Genomic DNA, 11,497 nt, shown 5'->3' with positions numbered 1-11,497 from the left:
GTTTAGATTATACACTAGATTTTATAAAGCTTATTTCAATAGTTATTGTTTATAGTTCTTTCAATAATTATTGGCATGGAAGAAAGAGAAAATTAGATACAAGAACTGAAAGAAAAATGTGTTGTCCCAAAGAAAAAAAAATTTCTAGAGTTATGGAAATCAACATGAAAAGAAGAGTTCATTATATACTTCTCAGTTTCAAGGTCTAATTTTATTTTCATCAGAATTACACCAAATGATTCTTTAAAAATTTATTTTGAACTTAACATCAAGATTTATTGATAAATAATTTAGAACTGTATCTTGCTAAGTAATTATGTAAAGCATTTTTTAAAAGAGCAGTGAAATTATTTTGGAAAATAGATAATTGAACAAGTTCAAGTAAATTCCTTTCTCTAAAAAAAGTTAACTTTTTTTTTTCCTTGGTATTTTCCTGTTTAATAGGATATAAGTAATTTCTGTAGCTCTCTTCAAAGCATTTCCATGAGGGAGAGTTACTGAAATAGTTAAATACACGTCTTTTTTTCAAGATGCATGGCCTTATATTTAAGAATAAATTACATTGTATTACACCAGTTTACCCACTGTTTCAGATTACTGTGTGCACATGTTGTGTCCACATAATTTTCTATTCTGCAGATTATCTTACTACCAGAAATGATTCTACATTTTCTTTTTCCTAAATGGCTAAGCAATATTTATGGATAAAAGTCAGATTTGCGTGGAATTTGACTGGACAAGTCCCTGAGCAATCTGATCTAATTAGACCTGGCTTTTAGCAGTGGGTTGGATTAGATGACCTCCAGTGGTCCCTTCCAATCTAAATTACTGTATGTTGCTTTGACTCTCCAAGAACTAAAAAAATATCTGGATAATTCTCCATCTATAATCACTTTTATAAGATATCCAAGTTGTAATCTACTTAACATGTACTACATGGGTTGTGACCACTGATCATTTTAATTGGTCTCATGAGGTACTAAGCCAAGTGACTTCTAGAAGTTTAAGTATATTAAGATTCAAATAAGAATGACACAAAAGATGAATGGCCTAATAGCAAAGCAGCATTGGGTTTTGACATAACAGCTTGTAGCCACCAAGTAATTTTAATAAATGTCTGCATTAAAAAAAGTGACAATGATATTTTGATAATTATTAAAAACAATACTTAAACAAAAAAGTAGGTTTCTTCTAAATTACCTGCTTTGGATTCATGTCTTGCAACAGGCATTATTAAAAAATCCATTCATAACTGAAAACTATAGGCTTTCAGAATCAAGGCAGGAGTGGAATCTGTTTCATAAATACACTTACATACAGGTATTTTAGTTCTCCAGGTCATTTTTCAACATAACATGGTGATGGCCAAAAAGAGATATGCATCCAAAATTAATGCAATGCTCCTTGTATGCGTTACAAACATTTACTGAGCATAAACTAGTGGATAACATACTTAGTTATAAATATTCTACAGTTTAGTTTTGCTGTTTTAAAGAAGCATTTAGGAATTTAAAATTACTTGACATTCCAATCATATACAGAAATGACATCACTTAAACAATTTATGAACGCTAAGTTTTAATTCATAACTTTTACACATAGTGAAAACAACAGCCCACTAAAAGGGAGATTTATCTTAAAGTCTCCCAGTGAATTACATAGCAGCTTTAAATAACACAACAAACATTCACATCAGATACATAGTTTTAATGCTAATGAGACTCATTAAAACCATCATTTTGGGCAGCAGTTGATTGCATGATAATATTGTGATTCATTCCTTAAGGTATTAAAGTGGAAATTAAGGAGATGAAAATTCTATTTAATACCACATCATAGGCATTTGTCCGCAAGTAAATGGTCCTTAAACAAATTAAAATAATGACAGTAAAAATATCTACTTCTATAGTTTTCCAGAAGTTATTCCTGTGCCTTTGACTATTTATTATAGAAAAGTATATTCACCCAATAAAAGACAAGATGAAAAGTCATGCTGGTCTAACATTGTCTCTCATCTACACATTGAGCTGTAGTTTCATTAAGGTTACAGATTTAAAAAGCTGTTCACAATTTCTGTTTCACAATTCTGGGATTATATCACACCTTTAAAAAATAGGTGCATCAAATCTATAAACACTTACTATCCCAAAAATAAGCAACAACAAAACTCCTACAAATGTTTAATGCAAGTTTACTTCACAGGAGCAAGTGGAAAACTTACTGCTATTCACAGTATTCTACATTCTGTTTTTGATGAAGGAATGAAATACAAGGCTGTGAGAAACAGCAGACATCTAGCCCAATATTCTGTACCCTGTAAACTCTCCAGAAGGCCGTTCTGATTATGTAAGGCAAAATCTACTCTCTTGCATCAGTCTCTCATTTGATTTACATACAGTTCTCTAACTCAGCATTAACTGGGACACTGAAGAGCACAAACCTTGAGATTTTCAACTTCTCCTGGCTCCTTTTTTCCATAATAAGAACAAAATAATAGATTTGCTTTATAGGCTGGGAAAGGAGATTTTATTTTTATATGTGATTTTATATTTTTTTAAGATGTAGAAAAACACTATTGCAAATTCTTGTGATCAAACAGATGAGAACACAAATGGTTATTTTTTTTTCTTAAATTTATTGTTCAAGTTTTTTCAATCGTTACCTACCTGGAACTAATTTCTGCTGTGGTGCTTCAGGTATTCCATGCACTGGATAGATCCAGAGTATTCCCTGAATTCCTCCATTCTCTCCTACAGTAACACTGCTTGGAAAAAAAGTGAAGAGTATCAATATGATAGACTGCTGAGAACTTTTTTTTCCAAAGTCATCTAGACTCGAGAGTTGTTGGAGATGTGAGATTCCATTTTATTGTTTGCTGTAATGCTAAACATGTCAAAGAAAAATATGAAATAAAACCCAACCAAAATGAGAACAATAATCATTTACATCCACTTAGTTTAGTGTCTTCAAAAATTATTCAGAGTTTGAGAACATTTGGCTTGATCTATTGTCTCTTATTTCTACACTGGAACAAAGTTTATGCAGTTTATGCATTGCATAAACATATCCATAGCAGAATCATTCTTAGCCCAAACATACCGAAAAATTAGCAGTGCAGGTATTGAAAGATAAATCTTACCCTAAATATGCATACTTTGCAGAGTGCATTAAAAACTTATGTTTGGACACTTTTTGCCCTCAAAATCAGACACTTGATTGCCCTTGGGAGTTACACACAAATAGCGGAAGGGGAAAATGATGATAGGATTGAGTATCCTCAACTACTTTTTCTTTTCCTATCAGAATAAATTACCTCTTTAAGTCTTTATTTAATTCAGCAGTATCCTCATAAGGCCAGTTTTCACCATTTTCCCTCATTACATGAATAACCACCACAGCCTCATACATTTTCATTGTATCTGGCTTGAATAACACTGGGATGTCCAGTTTTTCTTTTGGAGCTAATCGGGTTCCTGTAAGATAGAACAGATCATTACGGTACTTTGAAAGTTGTAAAAATTATTTATTTCATTTTACTCATATATTTCCTTTTTTTTACTTTATGATACACTATTTAACATTTTATCTTAGTGTACCATTCTCCCTGTGATAAGAAATTTCATTTTACTCTGCTCTTGCTACTGCCAAATCTCATCTTACAGTAGCATTTGTGGCCTGTCTTCCTGTAATAAGGTACTTTGTGATTCAATGTCCTGAAGAGAGGAGTTCACATAAAGTGTTATTTGACTTCTACTTACTGATAAAACTTTGAAATGAGACCCAAGGAGGCTCTGAAGGCTCAAAACAAAACAAACATTATTAAGTGAATGTCCCGCATTTAATATTCAAAGATCATGTGTAATATATGTAAATCAATCCCATGAGTTTCTAGGGCCTAAGTAATTTTTTTGGGGGCGTCTGCGGGTTGCAACATAGGAGTCACATTGCATAAAAAGGACCAATCCAAACACAATTGTTCATGTTCAAGATATAATTGAAATATATTTGAAAGAATCCACATTATTATACAAGCCATGTCTTTTCTGTACCATTTTTCATCTGATTGATTTCACTGTTTTAAAATAAAAAAACAACCTATGTTGTCTATAGTGAAGGTGGACTGATACACATTTTTAAAGGCCTTTTTCCAATTACTTGCCAGTCTGACAAGTGTCAGAACATCTACCTCAGGGTGTGTTTAGTCTATTTCAGAAATAGTTATAGAAAAATTACACAAAGTAGAACAAGTAAATCATATAGTCTTTTCACTATCAAGCTCCTTGCTTTGAAAAGAAGTCTTGAAATTTGGTGGAACTGACATCTCTGGCTTAGGGTTTCAGCTCGAATTCCATCTGCAGAAAAACCTCTTAGTTATGAATAACTACTTCTACATTAAGCTTTGAATCTCTTTTTTTGTGATAATTTTTCAGGCCTGCTACAATGCATACATGCTAATACAGGTCTAAGTATTGTTCTCCAGGAATGACTGAATCTGCTCAAGTTATTACGCATGGGACAAGCAGCACTATCACTGTGATTGATTCTTCTGATAAGGACTGCCTGCTGTGTGCTCAAAAAATGTCAGCAGTGAAACTTTATCTTGTGTTCCAAATGTTCACCTTCGTACAGCCTGAGTGGTTTGAGAATGAAGACCTCAATGCCACAAGCTGTAGGAAAGTGGGTGATAAGAAAATTGTAATTTTCCTGGGAAGGACAAAATATAAAAGAGAGGTGAATGCATGGGAGTTTGGAAATTAAGGTGGGCATGTAGGGAGACAGAGGAAAAGGATGACAGACAGGAATGGCCAAAAGCAAAAAAGGTCAAGTCACAGCAGGGTGGGGGAGACAAGGGTTTGAAAGAGCTCTCCAAAGCACAGAACAAAAGTCAGGACTCATCACCTGCACAAATCTTCTGCTAGCATTTAATTACAAAATCTACTGGACATTGCAACTTCTATTGCTATCTCACAATCTGTTGTTGCTGTCATTTATTCCTCCAACACAAAGAGCAACCTTGAATAAAAATAACCAAAATAGCAAAATATCCAAACAACAGATTTAAATTAATAATTTTCCCTGTCCAGACTGATTACCTTTACGAAAAATTACCTGGTATTGTGTGATGTAGGTACTTCATATAGTATATAAGCCCACTGGAGTTGATGTGGTTCTATAGCTGTAAAGCTTTTAGCTAGAAACACTCTTAAATTAAAGTAATTTAAGAAAATTAAGATTGGAAAATTAATTTTAAATTAGGAAGGTTGGGATTATTTAAAGACAAACTACTCCGCCTGCAGGATTTCTGCCTCTCAGTCACAATGCCTCAAGACCCCAAATACAGACCACTGCCTCACAGTATTATGGATGCTACAAATTCTTACCTATATATATCTGGATTTCTGTATGTAAGAGGTTTATCATGTAGTAGTTATAGGAATTAACAACTGCTTTGCCTCGTAATTGCTTAATTTTTGTGTATTTGTAGATGACCATCATGGCATGAGCACTTTGTCTTTAAAATAATTACTTGAAAAGTCTTGTATCTTGAAAGAGCTTGAAAATATTCTCATTAAAAATCCATTAAAAATGTTAATATCTAGATGATAAAAATAAACTCTATGTCTTCTTTTATTTGTGTGTTTAAATAAAGATTTAAGATTTTTCTTTAGATTTTGATCTCCCTATTTGATGCATTATCTATCAAGTACACAGCCAATATTTTAGAAAATATACTATATATACACATACTGTTGGTAATAATGTGGCGAAAGGGCTTTTTTGAAAACCTTTAAAAATTAGCAATTGATTTTTTTAATCCAGTATCTGGATAACTAAGCTGACCACACACGTTGTTGCCATATTTCTGAAAACATCTAAACTAGGATCCATCCCTCTGGAACAGAAATCAGATACGGCACCAATGCACTATTCTCCCTCTGTGAGTGAAGAGGCAGCTCTCCAGCATGATTAGCCCACTTTGGGCGTACTCTGGTGTAGTTAAGGCAGAGGTCTGTAATAGCTTTAAATTAGAACTTTATTCTTCAGAATATATTTGCAATTAGATTGTCTTGAATCCAAATACATGCATACCAAAATAGTGTAATCAACATTATGTAAGCACTTTGTAACACCATTATGGCACATCTGTAAGTTTCATTTGCAACTCTTTTAACATATAACAAATAGAACAGACTGTAAACCAATACCTAGTTACACTACATATGCATTGCATATACTGTTTGAACTGTAGCTTAATTATGCTTGTTACAGGACACAGTGCCTTGTTTTTTTAAATAAATTTTAATACAGAACCCATATGATAGAATTCTGGGTCATTCTGGCAGAAAATTGGTTATTAAAGATCATGAAAAGACAGATTTTATAATATCACTGTTGAAACAGAATGTATTCACATTTTTAATACAAAAATCTTCTTAGTAGAAGCTGTTCATAATGACAGTAATTTTTATATCACCGGGCTTGCCTGCAGCTGTCAACTAACCAGCTGATCATTAACTGCTAGTACAGATTTATTTCCGTATGATTTTGCCTAGTTAATAAGAGAGAGATGAAATAGGCCTAATTGCAAAAAATCACACATTGCTTCATGCTTCTCTTTTCTCCTTCCCATTTAAAAAATGTGAGCCAGCAACTGTGTGCTGGCACAACAGACAATATCTATATGGACAACTTTAACACTAATCAGCATTACCAATGAAGTTGCTCCCATTTGCCAGTGGACTTGAAGTACTCTGTTAGGTATACCAAAAACTGATAGCAATGGCCAATCCCTTGTCTTTATGTATTTATACTGCAATGAGCATCCACAAATTCTTCGTAAGAAATCCATAGCAGAGGTCTTTTTGGAATACAGCTGCATCACACTTAGCAAAAAGCTTTGGGCCAGATTTTGATAATACCTTACTTCCACTGTCCTACGGGCCATTAGGAAATAGTGATAGTTAGCAGAGTAAGCTCAGCTGACCCTTTAAAGGACTGAAGCTATCTTATTCAAACCAAGGGCTGCAATTAGAGTCAACTGCCTTACATGCAGAGAACTGTGTCCTCCATAATTTCTTTTTTTAGGTAACCTATTTCTAAGCCTTGCCTCATGTCTCTCCAAAGGCCGGTGGAGAAGAGAATCTGTAAAAGATTCCTTGGCCACCACACACTTTGACACTTGAGGCTAAAACTCAGAACTGAATTAGATAATTAAATCAAATTGAGTGCATTTCAAATTCCTTGCTTCATTTCTGTGGGGCACTGCACTGCAGCTGAGTTCTGTGTAATTTCTGTGTCAGCCCTAGAAAGCATAGCACTGTGAGAACTAAAATTAATTAAGGTAATGAAGCAGAGGATCCCCATAGCTGCGACGTTATTTGAAAGGAGTACAGATGGGTAAAAATGCATTTGTTGCCTCTACGGTAGCTTAGGAAAATGTTCAATAGCAAGCATCCCAGGCAGTGCCACCGTTATAAAATTGTGATGGCAATGAGGAAAACATGCTGCAGTATCTTTGAAAAGAATCTTCATCCTGTCATCTAACCTTATCTTAAAGCCATGTATTTTTCATATTACTAAGGTGCTTTGATGGCAGATTTTCTAGATGTTGAAAGGACTATCTCCTTGACGTATTGTGCGCAATTCTGTAGCATCTCAGAGTGCCTCCCATTGATTGTACCCAGAAGAATGTCACTCTGTTCAGATTCCTCTAATTGAAAAACAGAGCTCACTACGACCTGTGGAAGTCTGATGTGGAATCATTTATAAGTGGGCACTTTTGTTTGTTTGTTTCCTGATAGTTTCTCTATTAAAATTACTAGTATAGAATAATTTCAGTTAAAACCACAGATGGCTCTACTAAAATTAGCACTGGCCATATAAATGTCAACCCGGTATAATCAGGTCTGTTTTCTACCATTATCCTCAGAATCTGGAAAGGGCAGCCTCCAAAATGTTCACAGACAACAGCTGCTGCTGGGGAAGGATTGCTAATTCTTTCTCAAGGAACTCATCCAGAAAAGGAGAACTGATATCAGACAGTAAAGAGTGAGATATTGCCAGCACTCAGGTAAGTATCTGAAATACATAATAAAAGTCAGGCCTAGGTATTCATTTATTTTCACCTGCTAGGTGAGATAAAAGCCTAGCTCACATATGAAGAATAAGATTTTTTTATAGCAGCTCTTCCAAAAGTGGTCAAGTGCTAAATTCCAAGAGTTTAATAAAGATCAAAGAGCATTTCTGCTTCAACTATTATTAAGAGTGGGTTCATTTTTGTTTGCATCTTTATTTTTTTTTTTCCAGTGCTTCCAGTGAGGCTGCTTGAATTTTTGATTCCCTTTCAGTAAAACATGATCACAATCCCATGTTAAGGGTTCTAATTAACAAACTGTGAGAATGTAGCTGTCTGTGTTAGTTTTGCTACATCAGTATTATAATTAGTCAGTCTCAATGAGTAAATGTGAATAAATTTTCTGAATTGACAGCCATCCACAACAGCCAACAGCCTCCATTTGCGCAGATATTCAAAACTTGACTGGATGTAGTCCTGGACAATGTGCTTTAGACAGCTCTGCTTGAGCAAGTGAGGGGTTGGATGGACAAGATGATCTCGAGAGGTTTCTTACTACCTAAACTGTTCTGTGATTCTGCAAATCTGTGATCATGATAGATCACTATGCTTTGTTTTATTTCTGCTTTTAAGAATACATATAAAATACATTCTTGCTTGCTAAGCCAGATGCAGACACTTTTCACTCTCAGTGAACTGCAGGTGATATGAAGAACAGTGCATCTCCTACAAAGGAAAAGAAAGGTCGCATAACAAGAGATCATCCTGGCTTAACAATTAGCTTTTAGAAGCACTTAAAGGCAAAGAAGCAGTATATGGAAAAGCATACGGAAAGACAGCCAAATACCTGTCAAGGACTACAAGAACCTTGCTAGGGAATGCAGAAATGCAGTCAGGAAGGCTAAGATTTAGCTAAAAGTGAAATTGGCCAAAAATATCAAGAAAAAGAAGAAAAGGTTCTTCAGATATGTCAGTAGTGAACAGAAGCACAGGGAAGACAGTCCTATTGCTAAACAGGGCAGGGAAACTAGTTACATATAATGCTGACAAGGCAGAGGTTCTCGGCAAGTTTGTTGATGACACCAAACTGGTGAGGTAGGTGGACAGAAGGAGAGACAACTTAGAGAGACCTGGGCAGGCTGGAAAAGTGGGATAGCAAGAGCTGCGTGAAGTTCAACAAAAACAAGTGCAAGCTCCTACACCTGGGATGACATAATCAAAGAGCCCAGTACAGGCTAGGATCTGTGTGACTTGGGAGAAGCCTTGCTGAAAGGGACCTGAAGGTCTTGGTGGAAAACAAGCTGAACATGAGACAGCAGTGCACCACTGCAGCAACAAAGGTAAATTGGATCCTGGGCTGCATCCACAGGAGCACTACTACGAGAGACAGAGATGTGATCATCCCACTCTACTTAGCATTCGTCAAGCTGCACCTGGAGTACTGTGTCCAGTTCTGGTTCCCACAGCACAAAAAAGATGTGGATAGACTAGACAGGGTCCAAAGGAAGGCCACAAAGATGATCAAAAGGGCTGGAGAACCTGCCTGAAAGTCTGAAGGAGTTAAATCTTTTCACCCTAGAGAAGAGAAGGCTCAGAGGGGACCTTATCAGATTTTTCTAGTAGTTAAATGGCATCTGCAACGAGAATGGAGTCTCTCTTCACAAGGAGCCAGATGGAAAGGACAAGGGGCAATGGCTACAAGTTGCACTGGAAGAGTTTCATTTTGACCTAAGAAAGAATTTTTTTACAGTGATAACAGTCAATGACTGCAACAACCTCCCCAGGGACATGGTGGAGTTCCTGTCACTAGAGGTTTTCAAGACCCAACTGAACAAAGTGCTAGATAATCTCATCTAGGCTCCCTTTTCCACAGAACTTTGGACCAGATGGTTTTCTGAGGTCCTTTCAACCTGAGCTGTTCTATGGTTCTATCGTATTTATACAAAAAAGTATTTCAAGATGAACAATTTACATCTCCAAGGAAGGTATGAAACAAACTTTACCATCTCAGGATAAATGTTTGAAGGGCACCTGTATTAAAAATGTCAGTTAGTCATGTGTCTCGAACACAGGAACTATCAGTGAAGTTCTGAACATTTTTTTCTATATCTGAAATTAATTAGGAAGCTAATTGGTTGCTCAGTCTTTCATGGCCTCTCAGACATGAAGAGCAAAATCCATAAACAAAGTATAACTTGATCTAAGTTATGGTTTCTTGGGGCACATATGTTATGCTAAAGCTCCTATTTGCATCTTCTGTGGGACAAAGAAAATGGAATGTAATGCACTTGAAGTTAGTTCAACTTATATACAATAAAGTAAGTAAAAGAGATAATACAATAAGGATGCATAACGTTAAAGGTTATTAAAAAGCAGGATAAGATTAACTTATTTTCATCGCCATTTTCCTTCCCTCAGTACAGTTTATGTAGGTGGGTGAGATGCAAGAGAGATTCCCTTTACAGATGGTCCACAATGATTGTATTTCTATGAGGATTCTCTGCTTTCTGAATTATGGATCCTTCCACCAAAAGTTAGAGTTGTCCTTTCCCCTCCTCTGATAGCTTCACAAAATCACAGAAGAGTTGAAGTTGGAAAGGACCTCTGGCAGATGTAGGGTCCAAAACCCCTGCTCAAGCAGGGTCACCTAGAGTTGGTTGTCAAGGTCTGTGTCCAAGAAGGCTTTTGAATATCTCCAAGGATGGAGACTGCACAGCTTCTCTGGGTCAACCTGTTCAAGTGCTCGGTCACCCTCACAGTAAAAAAATTATTCCCTTATGCTCAGGTGGAAGTTCCTGTGTTTCTTGTCACTGAGCACCACTGTAAAGAGCCTGTCTCCATCTTTTTTGCACCCTCCCTTCAGTTATTTCTATATATTAATAAGATCTCCCCTGAGTTGCTCAGTTCTTTAGTTGAAAAGGTTGTCAACGAATACACAGCTCAGATGCTAATAAACAATTTCATAAAAGACTGGTTAAAACTTGCAAAGTTGCTTAAAGAAATAAATGGCATGCATAAAGGAATGAATGTTTGAGTCTAACTGAAAGGCTTCACATCATCACAATCATAAGCACACAATAAAATGTATTAGATGCAGCATGTTTATAAGATTTGTTTGCCATTTTATAAATCTTGTGTTAATACAATTTTGTTTAATTCTGGCAGAGTCTTTCTGGCTAATTTCATTAAGAGATTTAATTTAGAAGAACTTCCTTCTGGTACAAAATAATGGATACATAAATAATACAAGTTAAACATTTGCTATTTGGATTAAAATAAATGGATTGAGAACAGAGCTCAGTAATAAAATATGTTGTTTCTTTTAATGCAATTTATTTTGTTTTTAAAAAAGCATATCTAAAAGTCAAGAATAAAGTTTCCTTTTCATTTATAAAACTATCATTCTCTAATAGCCTATAGTGC

At 35.5% G+C, this 11,497-nt stretch overlaps 1 protein-coding gene across 1 annotated transcript in view; it reads right to left on the bottom strand.

The window, feature by feature from the left end:
• CFAP47 (cilia and flagella associated protein 47) overlaps window positions 1-11,497 on the bottom strand; it is a 341,722-nt gene that overhangs the window by 34,774 nt on the left and 295,451 nt on the right. The window contains exons 58-59 of the mRNA XM_074929626.1: window positions 3,314-3,473; window positions 2,667-2,764 (exon numbers count right to left, since the gene is read on the bottom strand). Coding sequence (XP_074785727.1) covers window positions 2,667-2,764; window positions 3,314-3,473 — 258 coding nt within the window. The remainder of the gene's footprint in view (window positions 1-2,666; window positions 2,765-3,313; window positions 3,474-11,497) is intronic.

The sequence above is a fragment of the Athene noctua genome, chromosome 1, assembly GCF_965140245.1.
Source record: "Athene noctua chromosome 1, bAthNoc1.hap1.1, whole genome shotgun sequence".
Classification (NCBI taxonomy): Eukaryota; Metazoa; Chordata; class Aves; order Strigiformes; family Strigidae; genus Athene; species Athene noctua.
The sequence above is the reverse complement of the archived record's forward strand: the minus strand, read 5'-3'. Positions and strand labels throughout refer to the sequence as shown.